The sequence below is a fragment of the Mandrillus leucophaeus genome, unplaced genomic scaffold (genome assembly GCF_000951045.1).
Source record: "Mandrillus leucophaeus isolate KB7577 unplaced genomic scaffold, Mleu.le_1.0 Scaffold39, whole genome shotgun sequence".
In the NCBI taxonomy this organism is placed as follows: domain Eukaryota; kingdom Metazoa; phylum Chordata; class Mammalia; order Primates; family Cercopithecidae; genus Mandrillus; species Mandrillus leucophaeus.
Genome location: NW_012104142.1, coordinates 6,105,244 through 6,124,541, shown reverse-complemented (window position 1 = coordinate 6,124,541; position 19,298 = coordinate 6,105,244). Strand labels below are relative to the sequence as shown.

General features: G+C 34.2%; 1 protein-coding gene across 4 annotated transcripts in view; it reads right to left on the bottom strand.

Moving 5' to 3' along the window:
- The window catches only part of ADK (adenosine kinase), a 636,511-nt gene that overhangs the window by 347,386 nt on the left and 269,827 nt on the right, over positions 1-19,298 (bottom strand). For all 4 annotated transcript variants that reach the window (XM_011991173.1, XM_011991170.1, XM_011991171.1 and 1 more), the window contains 2 exons: positions 7,978-8,150; positions 3,694-3,802 (listed from right to left, as the gene is read on the bottom strand). In XM_011991173.1, coding sequence (XP_011846563.1) covers positions 3,694-3,802; positions 7,978-8,150 — 282 coding nt within the window. The remainder of the gene's footprint in view (positions 1-3,693; positions 3,803-7,977; positions 8,151-19,298) is intronic.

Sequence of the window (19,298 nt, the reverse complement as noted above, 5' to 3'; positions counted from 1 at the left end):
CACAGGTATACATATGTAACAAACCTGCATGTGGTGCACATGTACCCTAGAACTTGAAGTATAAAAAAAAAAATTAAAAAGTAAAAAAAAAAAAAAAAAAGTCAGGCGCAGTGGTATGCACCTGTAGTTCCAGCACCTCAGGAGGCTGATGTGGGAGTATTGCTTGATCCCAGGTAGTCAAGGCTGCAGTGAACCATGAGTGTACCACTGCACTGCAGCCTAGACCACAGGGCAAGATGCTGCCTCAAAAAAACAAAAAAAAATTAAGGCCGGGTACAATGGCTCATGCCTATAATCCTAGCACTTTGGGAGGCCAAGGTGGGTGGATCACTTGAGGCCAGGAGTTTGAGACCAGCCTGGCCAACACAGAGAAACCCATCTCTACTAAAAAAAACCCACAAAAAACTAGCAGGGCGTGGTGGTGCATGCCTGTAGTCCCAGTTGCTTGGGAGCCTGAGGCACAAGAATTGCTTATACCTGGGAGGCGCAGGTTGCAGCATGCTGCGATTGCACCACTGCACTCCAGCCTGGGCAACACAGCAAGGTTCAGTCGCAAAAAAATCAAAAGTAAAAATAAAAGTTAAGAATATAAAAGAAGGAAATACATAATGTAGAAAAATTAATGGCTCCAATGTACTATTCTTTTTCGTAAGCCTTTCCTGAATAAGTCTTACAGGTCTAATTTAAGAAATATTATTTTTCCTTTTCTTTTCTTTTTTTTTGAGACAGGATTTTGCTCTGTCGCCTAGGCTGGAGTATAGTGGCACAATTATAGCTCAATGTAACTTCTAATTCCTAGGCTCAAGTAATCCTCCTGCCTCAGTCACCCAAGTAGCGAGATCTACAGGTGAGTGCCACTATGCATTGCTAATTTAAAAGAATTTTTTTTTGGCACAGATGGGGTCTCACTATGTTGCCCAAGCTGGACTCAATCTCCTGGCCAAAAGCAATCCACTGGCTTTGGCCTCCCAAAGCACTGGAACTATAGGCATAAACCACCATGCCTAGTCAGGAAATATTATTTAAGTGAGGAAAAACAGACACATCCCTTAGATAATTCTAAGGTGAAGAGAACCTGAGACTTATGTTTCCAAAAACATAATTACCTAGTCACCATAACCAGTAGTCAATAATTACTTGCTAACAAAGAATCTGAGAAGTTGGTTTAAACATGGAAAAACTGAGTTTACATGGCATAAAATGAAACATTTATTATGAAAGATAAAAAATAAATTTTAAAAGATCTTGACACTGTATTTAAACCCAAAGAGGATGCTGGTGTATCCATATTCAATTTTAGCTTTTCAATCAGGAAGGTTTCCAGTGTGAACTTACTCTGTGAATTATATGGTGAAGAAAATGAAAAAGAAGGTTTGCAATTTTCTTAATATTCATTAAACACTGCTAGTTTAGAGACTAGTGTGAAGAAGTAGAGCTGAGTACGTAGATCTGGTTTAGCTTATGTGATGCAGACAGATGTTTTAGTTACAGAAATTTGTTTAATAGATAAACTGAGTTGCTTCCTTAGATCAAAAACATTTTAGAATTAAAGAGCCCCAAAAACTTTAACTTCTTAAACCTCATTAGTTTATGATGATAATGTAATGAGACTGCTGACCTCATAGAACCAGAAAGTATGGGGCAGCCCATTTAATTTATGGTTTGACCATATGCTAAGAAAAAACTAGACTAGACTACATCTCATTTCAGGATGCTCTGAAATCAAAGGGAATTACAGATTTGTAAAACCTGCAGTGTCTTTGTGGAAATAACATTATATTTCAAAAGGAAGTTCACAGATTTCAATGAATACGAATTATGCTCTTAGTTAATCACCAAGAAAATATTTGTTAAATGTTCACTAAGAATATACAGCATCCCAAGCATCCAATATGAGTCTACTATTTTCAGAACTACTTTGGAATAAGCCAAGCTATGAGAAGAGTATAGATTTATCTGGCAACGTAAGAGATCATTCTTTTTATGAAACTGCTGAAACAGAAGCTACAAGCTAACACCTGCATCACAGATAACAACTGAAATCCATTTTGTTATTTCTTCTAGCTGAATACACCACCCAAATGTCAAAAATAATCCCATTTGCCTTATTAATTTGACCAAAGCTGATCACTTTACGCTGTACAAAATTGCACATTAGGTATAAATATTTAACACTACTATAAAACTCTATTCACCCAAATATGGCTAGATACAATATAGTGCATAAATGCTAAAACTATAAGTTGTCTGCAAGTTAAATCTATACTTTCATAAAAGTTCCATTCACCCAAAGTTGACCAGACGTGTTATACTGTATAATCATTATAACTATGAGTTGTTTGCAAGTTGGCTCACAATTCAGGATTGAACAAATATATACTGAAACATAGAAGACTGTAATTGTCAAGTTAAATATACTTTTTCATCAGAATACACTGTCTTAGTTCATAGTCAACAAATATAAATAAATTATGCCAAACTCTAAACATGGTGCTTTATGAAAATCAGACTTTCACGTGTAAGATGGTTTGAAATAGTACATAAATCCCCCCTAAAGAATCACACTACAAAAAATATAGTAACAAGATTTGAAAAATGGAATGAACATGAGACCAATTTGAGAAATAAAATGAAATGGAAATGATAAAGGGGAAAAAATATTTAATCCTTGAAATGTTTTTCTCACATACTGGCAGAAAAGATAGTATAACTTTCCGTTATATAATCTTCTCAATGTAAGCATTTATTTGACAGTTATAAAGGGGTAGGATTTGGTATACAGAGGAATCAATAACAATGTTGTAAAGCCTAGAAGAGTGCACATAAACATGCTGTAGGAGACATTAACATTAGACTGAAAGAAATAATTATATTTTCAATAAACATGTTCCTACTAGTAGGATAATCAATTTTTATGCATCTTACCAGCTATTTCACACAGCTCAGGTAGTGAAATGGCAACAGCTGTTATACCAAATCCATATATTACATGCATATGAGATGCTTTTAATTTTTCATAGGTATCTACTTATTTGTGTATAGCCACATTTAACACATATTAAATAAAAACAAGGTAATCATGGGGTGATTAATTCAGAAGAATTTTTGGTACAGTCCTATTTTAGAAATAAATTCTTAACCAATTATTTTTATGTCAGAAGACTTAATAATTCAAATAACACCCTGCCCTTATTCCCAGATTTAAGAGATTTGTCACGATCAATGTTTTTGAAATATTAAATTAAGAGGTGTCATGGTAATTACTATGGAATAAATAGCAATTAAGTTTTTTAGGCAAATCAGCTCAAACTATTTGCAGTGAATATATATACTACTAATATTTTTCTGCACAATGCAAGTTGCCTACAAATGTAAGATGTAAGTTTGTAGAATTATTTTAAAATATATTAGGAAATTGATTTAATATAGAATTCTGCACTTAGTTGGGAAGCACCTATGCATAATGTATCCAAAAATAGGTAGACATGAAGATAAATAATAGAAATTATGTTACCCATAGAAAGATAATTATTTCTGTTCTATATTCACAATAGTGAATCTAACATATGCTTTGAGATAGGTAAATAATTTGCATGGTAAATAAAAGATAATTACTTTAAAATATATATCAGACAACAACTATAATCCATCATGTAAATATGTACCAGAGATTTGAATTAGGTAAGTACTTACTGCTATATAACAAACTCTTGCTTTTTCTACCAACATCCAATTTTTCTCCAGATCAAGATGTTTTTCCTTTTTATAACAATTGGCAGCAGCAAGATTAGCTACGAGGGACCTAAAACAACCAAAGAATAAGCAAGTAATATTATAGCCAAACTTAGCATATATTTCTATAGATAGTTACCAATATTTTTTGCAAATTTTACAATTTACAGTTTAATTCTTCAAAACTGATGTTATTGATTTTTAAATAAATATAAATACTAATTTTGTTTTGAGAACTTTCTGAGGCATCTATGATAATTTTTGTTCTAAACAACACCTGATATTCTGAGAAAGAAATTGGCATTTAAGTTGCCTTTTGATAGTAAAATAGGACCTACTTTTTACACCTTAATAGTTCAAAATGCAGTTAAGAAATAAAGCTAACTCATTATATAAAAAGAAATCTATGCAACTAAAAACATTTTTTATAGTAGAAAAATATCTTGATAAAAATAAATATCAACATACTATAATTATCTATTTAATCGAAGGCTTTAAAAGCGAAGTATGGAATTAATTTCACAAAAGACGCTTACAAATGTAGACCATATTCACTAAGAGGAATTAATTTGTAAACCATTATATTCTAAGGACTGAAATCAATTAGAATTGTTTTCTACAGTTGAAAAGTCCCTTGACTGGTCCAGTTTTAGAAATAGAATATCTAAGCAGGATACTGCACTTAAAATCTTGCTACAGGTTGGGTGCAGTAGCTCAAAGTTGAAATCCCAGCTCTTTCAGAGGCCAAGGCGGGAGGATTGCTTGATACCAGGAATTTCAGGTCAGCCTGGGCAACACAGCCAGATCCCATCTCTACAAAATAATTTTCAAAATTAGCTGGGGGTAGTGGTGCACACTTATAGTCCTAGGGACTCAGGAAGCTGAGGTGGGAGGATTGCTTGAGCCCAGGAGTTTGAGGCTGCAATGAGCTATGATCATGCCACCTGCACTCCAGCCTGGGCAAAAAGGCAAAACCACATCTCTTTAAAAAAAAAAAAAATGAATAAATAAAAAAATAAAATCCTGTTACAAGTGTCACTTGGTTTGTTTAATTAAAAATAAATACAATAATTATTTACATTATTAAATAATACAAATACTTTCCTTCCTCATACTGCTTCAGAATTTAAAAAATTACTTGCCAATTTTTCTCTTTTTCTTATTAAATTGTAACAGTTATAGCTTATAAAAAAATCTTATCATTTCAGACTTTGGTAAAATGTTCGATTACACTGTTAAAAAAAAAAAAATCTCAATTCTCTTCCAAAACGTCTTTCCACTCATCCATCTGCCAATTTACTACTAAAGGATACATCTGTTTATGTTCAAGTAAACGAAGGAAAGAAAGAGTAATATGCATCAACATATCCAAATACAAAATAACTATATTACAAACTTAAGAAAATTTAGACCTAATTTATAAAAATATTTTAGTAATTGTGACTTTAGGAAAATTTTGACAAAATGGCTACTAAATAAAAGCAAACACGTCTGGTACCAGATACTAAACTCTATTTTGATAATACAATGACTTTTTGATGGGAAACTACAGTTTCTCCAAAAGAAAAATAAAAGTATCCTTTTTTATTTTTTTGAGATGGAGTTTCGTTCTTGTCGCCTAGGCTAGAGAGCAATAGCTCCGTCTTGGCTCACTGCAACCTCTGCCTCCGGGTTCAAGAAATTCTCTTGCCTCAGTCTCCCAAGTAGCTGGGATTACAAGTGCCCGCCACAACACTTGGCTAGTTTTTTTGTATTTTCAGTAGAGGTGGGGTTTCATCATGTTGGCCAGGCTGGTCTCGAACTCCTGGCCTCAAATGTTCCACCTGCCTTGGCCTCCCAAAGTGCTGGGATTACAGGCATGAGCCGCCATGCCTGACCAGAAAAATATGAGTATTCTTATTATCCCAATGTATTTGATTCTGACTTGGAAGAGGAAGAACCTGGATCAAGAAAGATACTGAATTACTCAAACACTTCGATTTCTGAAATTTTTTGTTTTGTTTTTTGTTTTTGAGACAGGGGCTCACTCTTTTGCCCAGACTGAAGTACAGTGGGTGGCACAACCCCAGTCCACCGCAGCCTCAACCTCCGGGACTCAAGCGATCCTTCCACCTCAGCCTCTCGAGCAGCTGGGACCACAGGTACATGCCACCATCCCCAACTAATTTTTGTATTTTTTGTAGAGATGGAGTTTCGCCATGTTGCCCAGGCTGGTCTTAAACTCCTGAGCTCAAGTGATCGGCCTGCTTTGGCCCCCTAAAGTGTTAGGATTACAAGGTGTGACCACCATGCCTGGCCAATTTCTGAGTTTTTGATAGTGGCAGCAAAGGTTACCGGACCTATCCAAAAAAATTGATCCAATTGTATTAGCTTCCAGAATTTAGATAATGATTTAGATACTGAAGATTTCCCCCCAATTTTTGATTCCCATATCATCTGAACAATATCACTATAACTATCAAATTAGTATAAAAGTTAAGTTTTTGACATCTAGGAGATCTTATATTATCATAACTGTTCTCTCTCTCTCTTTGTTGTTGCTTTGTTTTGTTTTGAGACAGAATCTTGCTCTGTTGCCCAGGGTGGAGTGCAGTAGCGCAATCTTGGCTCACTCCACCCCCCAGGTTCAAGCAATTCTCCTACCTTAGTCTCCTGAGTAGCTGGGATTACAGGTGCACGCCCGGCTAATTTTTGTATTTTTAGTAGAGACAGAGTTTCACCATGTTGGCCAGGCTGGTCTCGAACTCCTGACCTCAGGTGATCCACCCGACTCGGCCTCCCAAAGTGCTGAGATTACAGGCATGAGCCACTGCACCCAGCCATAACTGTTCTTTAAGACAGCAATTTAGCATACCAAAACAATTTAGTAATATTACTGTAGCCTAAGTGATCTCAGAAGAAAATTTGACCTACTTCTCACGAATGGTAAAACTTTGCACCTACAGATTAAGGCTGGCCTTGGGAAAACTAAGGGCAAAGGTCTAAACAAGCATATTTCAACACTTTTAGTTTTTTTTTTTTTAATCTTTGAATCCCATATTTCAATGTTTACTGAAACCTTAAAATCATGAAGTTCTCCTGTATATAAAAAACAAAATTAAAGGAAAAGTCTGAAAATGCCTTTCATACCCTAATAATTTTTGAATACTGTATTTTGGTTATTCAGTAAATACTGTGCTTATTGATCCCCAGTCTCCAGAATAGTCCATTCCTTAATATACCTCTGCTGAAGGTCAAGTAGTGAGCAATAAAATGGCTAAACAGAAGAAATGGAGCAAGATGGCGGTGGACAGGAGGAAGGAAATAAAGGAGGATGAAGAGAGAAAAAAGGAAGGGAAGATGGGAAAAGAAAGGAGATAGGGAATGGAAGAGGACAGACTACATATTTCCAACTATAAGTAATGCAAAATTTCTAGTGAATCACTATTTAAAAAGAGGTCATCTTTGATTATTCCAACAATATAATAATTGGTAGGGCAGTTATTTTGTTTTTCCCTTGCAAAGGGGAAAAAAGCCTGTGCTAATATGGTAATAACGTTAGCAAATCATGAATACATTGAAGGAGTATCTCCATTTGGGAACAAAGGAACAATTAACCAACACGTGGAGGGACCTGACAGAGATATTTCAATTTCATATAAAGAATACTTTTCTAATAAGTAAGGGTGTATAGAACTATACTTGGTTGCTTCGTTAGTGGTATATTACCCATGACTGAGTTTATTTAATATGAATGAATTACTATTTGCCAGAAATGGTTTAGATGATCATTCAGATGACTAAGTCATATGAGCCTGAATGGAATGTTGTATTTTATATACATAAAATACACACACACACACACACACACACACACACACACACACACACACTCTCTCTCTCTCTCTCATTCTAATATTCCAACCTCAGGATATGGTGAAAAGAATATTCTTTCTAATTCAAGTTTTGCAACAAATTAGCTACAAGGCATTGAGCAAGCTATCTGCCTTTTCTGATTCTAATTATAAAAAGTAGAGGCTAGACTAAATAATCTCAAACTTTTATTCCACATGCCTCATGATTTCAACTGCATGTTTAACAAAAGTAAATTTAAAAACAACACAGGAAAACTGATATAAGGAATAAGCATTTATCAAACATTAAAAGGAATTATAAAGTCAAAATTCCAAATTCACATTGGAATTCAGATTTTACCAGTGTTAAAATAGCCAATTAGTATAGTGCTTCCCTTGGAATTACACTGACCTGTTGTCACCAGTGATGCATGCAGCACAAGTTCCTGTGGGCTGCTCATTCTGCTCATAGTAATAAGCATCTACATGGGCTTCAGCAGCTTTTCTCTTCAGGATTTCCCCAAATTTATCTATCCCAATACATCCAAAAAATGTTGCTGCTTTGTGTGGCTGTTGAATCATCCACTGTAAAACAGGAACATAAATAATTTAATGGGTCAAAAAAATGGTACACATAGTTCAGTATTCTGCCACGGAAGTGATGTGAAAAGAATGCTTTGTGAGAAACTGTGGCTGTTATGAATGGAATTTCAATTCTGTGCTATCACGATAAAAAAAAAAAAACTTGATATAACAACCATATAATATCTTATACTGCATTGGAGAGAGAAATTAAGTACATAGAGTGGTTAAGGACTCAGCAGCTAAAATCATACAGACCTTAAGACAAATGCTGGCCTGATATAGGAAAATAATAGTAGGTCCCAATATAAGAAGTCTAGCATTGTCATAAAAAGAGCAGAATCCATCTTGATTGCAGACTGTCTGGGTTCAAATCTTACTTCTGCCACTTACTAACTGCATGAGTTAGAGCATGTTAGAGCATATCACTTAACATTTCTCACTTCACTCATGTTTAAAGTGGAGATATAATTACAAATACATCTCATAAGGTCGTTGAGGATTAATTGAAATGATGTAAATTAATGTACATGCATTGCTGAGCAGGTACCCAGCACATAGTAAACAACATATATTAGCTGTGGCTGTTACTATGATTGTCATACTTATTGTAGTAATTCATACATAAATTAAGCTAAAACATGCTCGTATCTAAAAAATTCTTCTAAAAATTCAGAAATAGTGTTACAGTTCTAATTACAAATATCTCATTTTTTCATTAAAGTAATTATTATAAATTTTAATGACAATGGACTTCTTGTAAGATGCATACATTTCACAGATTTGAACATTTTACCTTTCATAATTAGCTCAAATCCCTGAGGGTTCTAATATTCTTTAGTGATTCCATAGCTAACACCTATTTGGTTTTGAACACTTAGAGGTAGCAAAATAACCTACAAATAATCTATATACAAAGTCAAAAGACATCAAGATAAAGTTTTATAAAATCTGTTCTTGAATATTTGGAATAGAAAAGAAATACATGCATATTTGAGAGGTAAAAGGATGAGGAGAGGAAAAAAGTAACAAAGATAAAACTGTAGGAATGAGATATAGTAACAGCTCCATGATCAGCAATCCCAATTTTAGAGACTCATCCACAAAAAAAAACAACACATATATAAGTATTGAGATGTTATTTGTAATGCAAAATGTTGGAAACAAACTAGAAGTCCACCCGTAGAAGATCAGTCGATTGAACTACGGTATATCCATGTAACGGAATACCACACAGCCATTCAAAAACCCCAACAAAACAATGGAAAACAAGGAAAAGCTCTATGGAACACTCCATCTATATAATTTCCAGGATATTTTGTTAACTTTTTAAAAAAGTCAAGTCTCAAAGGTATAAAAGCTTTGTTTAAAAAAGAATAAAACTTAATATATATTATTTTCAAATATAGGGGGATAGCTTCAGGACATTGGATTTAGCAATGATTTCATAAATATCACACAAAAGCACAGACAACAAAAACAAAACTAGATAAATGTGATTATATCAAGCTTAACTTCTGCATGGCAAAGGAGACAACCAACAGAGTGAAAAGACAACTTATTTCCAAACCATATGTCCAATGAAAGGTTAATATCCAGAATATATAACAAACTTCTAAATGAACAATAAAAATACAAATAACATGATCTTAAAATGGGCAAAGGATTTGAATAGACATTTCTCCAAAAATGATATACAAATGGCCAATAAGCACAAGAAAAAATGTTCAACATCAGTAATCATCAGGGAAATCAAAACCAAAATGAGATATCACTTCATACTGATCAGGACGGTCACTACCAAAAACACAGAAAACAAAAAATGCTGGCAAAATATGGAGAAGTGAATGAACCCTTGCGTAGCGTTGGTGGAAATGTAACATGGTGCAGCCACTACGAACACAGTATGGAGCTTCCTAAAAGAAATATTAAAAATTAAATTAACAAACAATCAAGCAACCTCAATTCTGGGTATACAGTCAAAAGAATTCAAAGCAGGATCTCAAAGAGATATTTGCATGTCCATGTTCACTGCAGCAATATTCATAAATGCCAAGAGGTACAAGCAATCCACACGTCCATCAACAATTAAAGGATAAAGAGACAAAAGAAGGAAATCCCGTCACATGCTACAACATACATGAACATCAAGGACTTGCTAAGTTAAATAAGATCTGTCACAAAAAAGACACATATTGTATGATTCCATTCATAGGAAGTAGCCGAAGTAGTCAAAAATCATAGAAACGTAAGTAGAAAGTTGGTTACCAAGGACTTGAGGGAGGGAAGTCGGAGAATTAGAGTTTAGCGGGTACAGAGTTTCAGTGTTGCAAGATGAAAAAGTTCTAGAAGTCAACTATGTAACAACATACATATACTAATTGGTACATTTAAAAATGGTTAAGATGGTAAAGTTAATGTTATGGTTTTTATTACATAAAAGAGAATTTATGTGTATGTACATACGTGTGTGTGTGTGTGTGTGTGTGTGTGTGTGTATATATATATATTTTCTTGCCTCGAACTCCTGAATTCAATAGATCCTACCAGCTCAGTCTTCTGAGTAGTCGGGACTACAGGTGAAAGCCACCTCACTCAGCCATATATATTCTTTTAGTATAGATACTATACTATATACATACATTAGAATGTATACATAATTTTGTGTTTGCTAATTTTATAAAAAGAAACACAGAAAGAATAAACTAGAAATGAAAAATGATTTTCTATGAGAGTGACTGGGAAAGGAGTAGAGGAATAGGAATAGAAGAGTTCTCTGAATATAGCATTACATTCAAATTTGACTTCTGAAACATGAAAATTTTGCATTTTCAAATAATAAAATTTAATTTGAATTTCAAATTCCATTAGAAGAAAAACAAATTATGAAGTTAAATATAACAAGAATGAAAAATCAAAGAAGGTATCAAATTGTAACATAAGTACATAGAAAAAATAATGTAAATAATTTTTCAGTATGCTCTTATGACAATACAGTCTTGATGGAATATATTATAAGGAACAAAAACAACAAATAAACTTTAGTAGGTTTATTATTGGTTATGTTATTGGTTAAACTATTTTGTGTGTACTGTAGGATAGAGCAAATGAATATAAAGTTGATGCTGTTGGGAACTAGGTTTGCTGAACAGGATAAGGAAAATACAAATATGAAATGGGGAAAGGGAAGAAGGTTCTATGCAAGAAACCTGAGGGATGCTATCTTAACCATTATCAATTAGCATTATCAATAAAGCCATAAACCTTATGATGTGATGCAATGGGAAACACACAGTGTCACTTACATACTATTATTGCCTAAAATAATGAGAATAAGTCCACAAGGTGGCACATATTACAATCAACTGGGTTGGACTCTTAAAAGAAGAAAATGCCTTGACCAAAAAGATGAGAGGAAAGTATATTAAAGAAATAGTACTAATACATGTAATGTGTGATTCTTATTGGATCCTGGACTGAGAATAAAATTAAACAGCTATCAAGGACACTATCAGAATAACTGCTACATCTGGAATCTTAATCATACATCAGAAAACAGTACCAATGCTTAATTTTTTGAATAAGGAATAAATACTTCAAAATGACTCTGAGGAAAATACACACACATATGTTTATTTAAAGAGAGAACACAAATGTGTTGAAATGTTAACAATTGGTGGATCAATGTGAAGGGTACAGAAAAGTTCATTTTACTATTCTGTAAGTTAGAAAATGTTCAAAATTAAAAGGTGGGACAAACATACTGTAGCTAAATCATTCCTTTAAAGAATAACAATAATTTAAACTTAATTTATTCCATTTTGGATATTATCACTCCATTTATCAAAATGAGTAAATAACATGAAGTAGTTAATATTATAAAATGTCTCAGTATAAATGCCTAACTTAAAATACTTTATTCTACAATTAGTGAAAGTATAAATTTAACAGAGAATTTCTAGGTGTTATTAAACTTAGTGAAAGTATAAATTTAGAAAATTTCTGTGTTATTCTATAATTTACTTTTATTTATCTATAAGGTATGATTAAATGATCAATCATGTCTATAATATATAGCAAAATAAATAAAACCAGAGCCAATAGCAACTTTTACGATTACTTAAATAATTTGTCATCAAAATAATAGCAAACTTTGTTCAGTGAAAAGAAAGTCATTATTATATAATTTAGCCTAGTTATAATCAGAGAGTCTACATGTTCAAACTACAGTCTGAAATAAGGGCTATATCTTTTTTATTTATTTATTTATTTATTTATATTATACTTTAAGTTCTAGGGTACATGTGGATAACGTGCAGGTTTGTTACATATGTATACCTGTGCCTTGTTGGCGTGCTGCAACTCACGGTCAGGCTTAAACCTGATTTACTAACTACTCCATAATCAGGATTTAAATGAATTGAAATATTTCCATTACAAATAAATATTATTTGAACCTGCAAGGCAAAAATTCATAAATAGTAGAAATATTCAGCAGCTTTGCTATCCTTTTAGTATCGAATATTTCAACATGGGAAACTGCCTGACATTCTATTTCTGGTATTCAGATATTGACAAAATGTGAGAACTTTGCTTTTGATCACTGATTTCCACTCAAAAGTCATTCTAAAACCAGAGTTTAACCAGCCTAAAAATACAGGTTTTTAACAGCCATTAAAAAAAAAAAAGAAGCCATGTTAACTGCTTCAAAGCATTTAATAATCTGAGTAAAGATGTTATAACTGAGAATGAAATAGATTTTTAAAAATCACTTTAGGAAAATTTAATAAGTAATTTGCAAAGATTTCTGTTAAAATTTTAGTACATCTGTAAACATCTAAAACACAATGTTTCACCAACATGTAACTAATCTATTTCTTACCATTTTGATACTCAATCAACACACATTTAATGCATGTCTGCCAGGGAATAAAAAGATAAAAATGATGATATTCCTAATACAAAGTCACAACTACTAGATTTTGATTCTCCAGGATGGAGATTCAACCTTGTTTATAACCTTTGATTATGTTCCTTCTTTTAGCTAAAATAAACTGCCCACCGTCCCTTGGTTCATAAATGTACAGTACACCTTAAAAACTTTAACTTCTGCTCTGGCCATAAGTGATTAGCAGGGTCTAGAATTACTATTGCACTCTAAATGAGAAAACCAAAAGGAAACACCTACAGAATTTTCAGACATTGAATAACAGGCATGGTAGGACTATGATCTCTGATAGGAAAGAAACAAGGTGTGCCCTGACATCATGCAGGCTCTCTGCCAGGAGGTAAGTTCCACACCATGGAGAGGGAGAAAGAAGGCAAACAGAGCCTGGTATTCTCACTAAAATGAGGGGACAGAGATAAGTATTCAAGGAGAGCCAGAAGACTAGAAATTGTAAAAAAGATTTTCAGTGAAGAATGAGTTGAAATCTACCGAGTAACCCTTGAGGCTATGGCTGGATACCAACCTGTGTATGTTTAAGGAATATATGTAAAATCATAAGGAATCCACATGAATGCTCTAGAATTAAAAGTAAGTTAATCAAGGTCTCAGACCTTAAAATGAATATACAAAAATCTAATGTAGTTCTATAAATTTTCAAAGAAGAGTTGAAAATTAAAATTAAGAAAACAATATTTATAATACCACCAAAATTGAAATATGTAGAAACACATCTAACCAAATATGTGCAAGACATATACGCAGAATACTACGAAAGATTGCTGAGGAAAAAAAAACAATTTATATAAACAAAGAGCTATATTACATACATAGGTTTGAAAACTCAATATTCTTAAGACATTAATTCTCCCCAAATTGATTCATAAGTTCAATGAAATCCCAACCAAACTCTCAATGGATTTTTGAGGATATCAAAAAGTTGATTCTATAATCAATATTAAAGTCAAAGGAACTAGAATAGCTAAAGACTAGGAGGTATGTGGGTGTGAGAAAAACTAACACTGCTAAACGTCAATTTCTTCAAATATAAAATGTGGGTAACATAACCTATGATCTTTTAAGGATGTAGTAAGAATTAGAAATTTACAAACAAGGCCGGTAGCAGTGGCTCACGCCTGTAATCCCAACACTTTGGGAGGCCGAGGCAGGCAGATCACCTGAGGTCAGGAGTTCAAGACCAGCCTGACTAAAATGGAGAAACTCTGTCTCTAAAAATACAAAAAATTAGCCAAGCGTGGTGGCGCATGCCTGTAATCCCAGCTACTCAGAAAGGTGAGGTAAGAAGAATCACTCAAACCTGGGAGGCAGAGGTTGCGGTGAGCCGAGATCGCGCCATTGCACTTCAGCCTGGGCAATAAGAGTGAAACTCCCTTCAAAAAATAAAAATAAAAAGAAAGAAAGAAAACTAAATAAATAAAAAATAAATAAAAAGAAATTGACTAATAACCCATGCATTGTAGTACAGTATGGGGTCTCTATTATTATATTTGCATCACTTTTATACAAAGACGGAAAAGGCTCTCATTATACTTTAAGTAATTATACCTAACTGGAGGAATAGGAAAACCACAGCCATTATTGGTAACTTCAAATAAATACTTCAATTAGTTTAACTTAAACAGCAATAGTAAAAAAGCATATTACTAGAAAATACCATGAGAGAGATTAATTGCAGTGGAGGGGAGGGGATGAGGAAAGGCCTCCAAAGACAGGTAGCAGCATCAACTGGTCTTTGAAGGTCAAGTATGATCTTCCAAAATGGTTACAAACTAGAAAGAAAAAAGAGTTGTACAGCATACAGTACATGCCTCCTTTCCTATGTTAGAAATTTTATCATGGTGCCCCTAGGATGACAGAAAATCCACTTATTAAATAATTAGTTTCAGCCAAAAGTGTTTATTTCCTAACAATTTTGTACCTGTTAGGCACTGCAAAATTCACAAACCTTGGAATCAGACTGGTAACCATCACCCTCATTTGTTTCACACTGATTTGGGGGCAGTATTTGCTTTTTATCACAGAAATCGTCAAAGATCCAGTTTTGCAGAGTATAATGCCACCAAAAGGAATGTAGTAATCTAATGTTAAAACTGAAATACCAAGCTGGGTGCAGTGGCTCACACCTGTAATCCCAGCACTTTGGAAGGCCAAGGTGGGTGGATCATGAGGTCAGGAGTTCAAGACCAGCCTGACCAACATGGTGAAACCCCATCTCTACTAAAAATACGATAATTACCTGGGCATGGTGGCATGCACCTGTAATCCCAGCTACTCAGGAGGCTGAAGCAGGAGAATTGCTTGAACTCGGGAGGCAGAGGTTGCAGTGAGCCAGGATCATGCCACTGCACTCCAGCCTGGGTGACAGAGCGAGACCAAACAAAACAAAACAAAACAAAACAAAACAAAAACTGAAATATCTAGAGCTAGTGGTTCATGCTGTGTCTGATAGATGTCACTGTGTTTACCTTGAAATTCTGAAATACCCTGAAGACTCTCTGTGTGTTTGCTACAGCACCCTAAGGGGACTTAGTGCACAGATTGGGAAACAAGAATATAGTATTAACAAAAACAATGAAAAATAGAAATAAAAGACTATTAGGAGTATAGTGACAGAGCAACTATATGGGAGGGAAGAGACAATTGGGAAAGGTAGATGTAGGTCAGATCATTAAATACCACTTCAAGAAATTTAGGCAACATTCTGAGGGTAGAAAGCAACACATGAAGGTTTTCGAGCAAAGAGTATGATGAGAAGAGATGATGGTTCATTAAGGTAAGGAACCAGAAGGAAAAAATTTACAATTGAATTTAAATAAGGCCTAAATAAATGACATATTAAACTTCATAACAAGAGTCTTTAACAACATATGGAAAGATTTCTATTAATATTAACTTTACCTTCAGGGCAGATTTCCCTTTTATTACCTAAATGCAATATTTAGGACAATATAACTGACAATGATGCCCAAGAGGCAGTCACTTCTGAGATAATGCCATATGCTTTAATTCAATTCATAATAGAATGATGAAGAATGACACCTAGATACTAAAAGAGTTGCAAGAAAAGACAAAGACATGAAATTTTATACAGAAAACTCAATGAGGCATCTCAGAAAAACTGTAAAGCACAACTAAAAGAAATTAAACGTCAAAACTGAGAAATAGCAACAAGCAGACTGCAAAGGATGATGAGGAAATCAAAACTGAAATAGATTGATTAGGAAAATAGCAAATATCACATAACTTACAGGATAAATTCTCAGATGATTACAATACCACCAAGTGAGACAGGGTAAAACACAAGATTTTCATAAATATTAATAATTCATTCTCACTGAATAACTAGTATGTTATGCTTCTTTCCTTAAAAAACTGCTCCATTGCCCCTGCTGGCAAGTATCCTATGAATAAAAATCAATTTCTAATAATCCTATTCTTTCCCCTAAATAGTTCTATTGTTATTTTTGTTAGTAAATATCTGTTAACATTCTCAGAACAGATTTGGGGAATATTAGGCCTAGCAGAAAAAAATAAACGTTAGACTCAGATATATAAGTTCATCCAGCCATGTGCTGGTAAACAAGCTACTCTTTCAGAGATTATGTTTCTTGTGGAATTATTGTGAGGACTGAATAGGATAAGGTAAGCAAAGTGTTCAAGGCACTGCCTATTGCAGAATACAGATGACGATGACAACAGTGCCCTGATACTATGATAAAATGAAGAATTTTTAGTGTATATTCATTCAATTCATTCCACCAATATTTGTTGCTCACCTATTATTTGTTGGACATTATTGTAATTAATAATGGATAAAGAAGTCTTCTCTATCTCTTTTGTAGGCTTCTTTCCTTCTTCCCATCCCTTAGCATTTCTCAGGCCTGGATTCCCAGGTTACCTACAATTCTTACCCTATATACTTTCTCTGGATATGATCTAATCTACTCTCATGGTTTCAATTATCATCTATATGCTGAGACCCCCTCATTTTTAGCTTATACTTGTCTTCATATGACTGATCTGAATATCCAAATACCTACTCAACCCTATTTTGCCTATTGACACATTTTTACTCCTGCCTCTATTAACACCACTTTAGTACAGGCCACCATCTACTCTCAATTAGACTACTATAAAAGTCTATTTTAAAAAAATTTATTGAGATATATTCATATAACCATACAATTTGCCACTTTAAAATGTACAATTCAGTTGTTTCCTGTTTATTCACATAGCTGTGCAACCATCAGCACTAACTCCAGAACATTTTCATTATCTCAAAAAGAAACCTCTACCCAATGGATATCATTTCCCATTCTGTCACTTCATCCTCCCAACCATGCAACCATTTGCAAAGCTTCTTAAATCATCTCCCTGCTTTTAGTTCTGTTTTTCTCCAATCCACTGCATTTTGAGTGCTCTTCGTAAGACGTCCTTCAATCGTTACCTAAGTATCTTAAGCAAGGTTCAACATAAACAACTTTATGATTGAACCATTAACTTCCTCTCCAAGTTCATCCTAAGCATTAACACTCTTGAATGCAATGTTCCAGTACACTGAATACGTCATTCTGTTTCTGTTTGTTCTTTCTAGCTTCCTACTTAGGTTTCAGGTTTCACTTACTTAGACAAGGTTGTCCTAAACTCTGTTCTGTATGCCCATTGTCATTTATTTTTTATTTTTTTGAGACAGAGTCTTGCTCTGTCACCCAGGCTGGAGAGCAGTGGTGCGATCTCAACTCACCACAAACCTCTGCCTTCCAGGTTCAAGCAATTCTCCTACCCCAGCCTCCCAAGTAGCTGGGATTACAGGCACACGCCACCATGCCCAGCTAATATTTGCATTTTTAATAGAGATGGGGTTCCACCACGTTGGCCAGGCTGGTCTCGAACTCCTGACCTCAAGTGATCCATTGACTTTGGCCTCCCAAAGTGCTGGGATTACAGGTGTGAACAACTGTGCCCAGTCTATATGCCTGTGTTTTATGTTGCCTCAACAAACTGTATCATTCCTATCATAGAATTAATTCCACTTAAAGGTAATTTGCTGTTCAAGACTGTTTTCTTGGCTTCTTTAAAAGAGTTGTAGGGTGTGTTTCCAAATCTAGAAGAGTGTCTGCTACATTCTATGCAATTAAATAATTGTCAAATAAGTGAACAGGAAAGCCAGGATTCTATCTTCTTAAAACTTACAATTTAAGGGTACATAAAGCTTACATACAAGATATGTTACTATTTATTACAAGAGATTATATATATAATAGGAATTACTGCAGCACATGCAAGTAGCACCTAACTCAGTCTTTGCAGAGTGGCCAAAGAAGACTTCCTAAGATAAATATGAGAAACTTTATCCAAACTGACACTTAACTACAACGGAGATCTGAACACACTACCCCAAAATATGGCACTTGATATACTGAAAATTTTAAGCTGAAGGAATTTGAGAACAGCAGGTGCAGGAAGGACTTTCTGATTTCCTCTGAAGCAAATCATAAGACCATGTATGTGAGAGGATGTTTACTATATGCAGAAAAAAAGAACATCCTTATCTCAGAAGATGGAAGGACATGAGATGAATCTAAGCAAACAGGTCTTGCTAAGGTCCCCTCAGTTTACCACTCTTAGTTCATATCCCTTTCTCTCCTATTGCCTTTCCCTTCCACTCTTCATAAAACCTAATATAAAAATGCCCAGGTTTAACTGTTTCTTCAAGTCTTCATTTCCCTCCATGTTACATAAAACTTAGAATATAAATTAGTGTATTTAATTTTTGTTAATTTGTCTTTTGTTACAAGGGTCTTACAGCAGAGAACTTAAAAGGAAAATATTTTTCCTCCCTCACAACTACAAATAGGAATTAGGGGATATATGAGGCTTATGTGGGATAGCTAATTTTCAGAGGAAGAATAATGGCAGAGAGGCCGAGAAAGAGAGAAAGAAAGAAAGAGAGAGAGAGAGAGACTGACTATTGGAATTAGAAAACTAAAAGTTCAGTATTCCAAAACGTCTTAGAACCAAAATGCATATAATCTCTTATTCAAATCTGTATTCTAAAGATACAATATTTCCTAAAGTACAGAAGAAAAGTATGGTGAATATACTCTATCTGGAGGTATCATTAACAATATAACCAGTAATAAAGGTTAAAGGTTCAGCATAGAATCTGGCATAAGGTTGGCAGA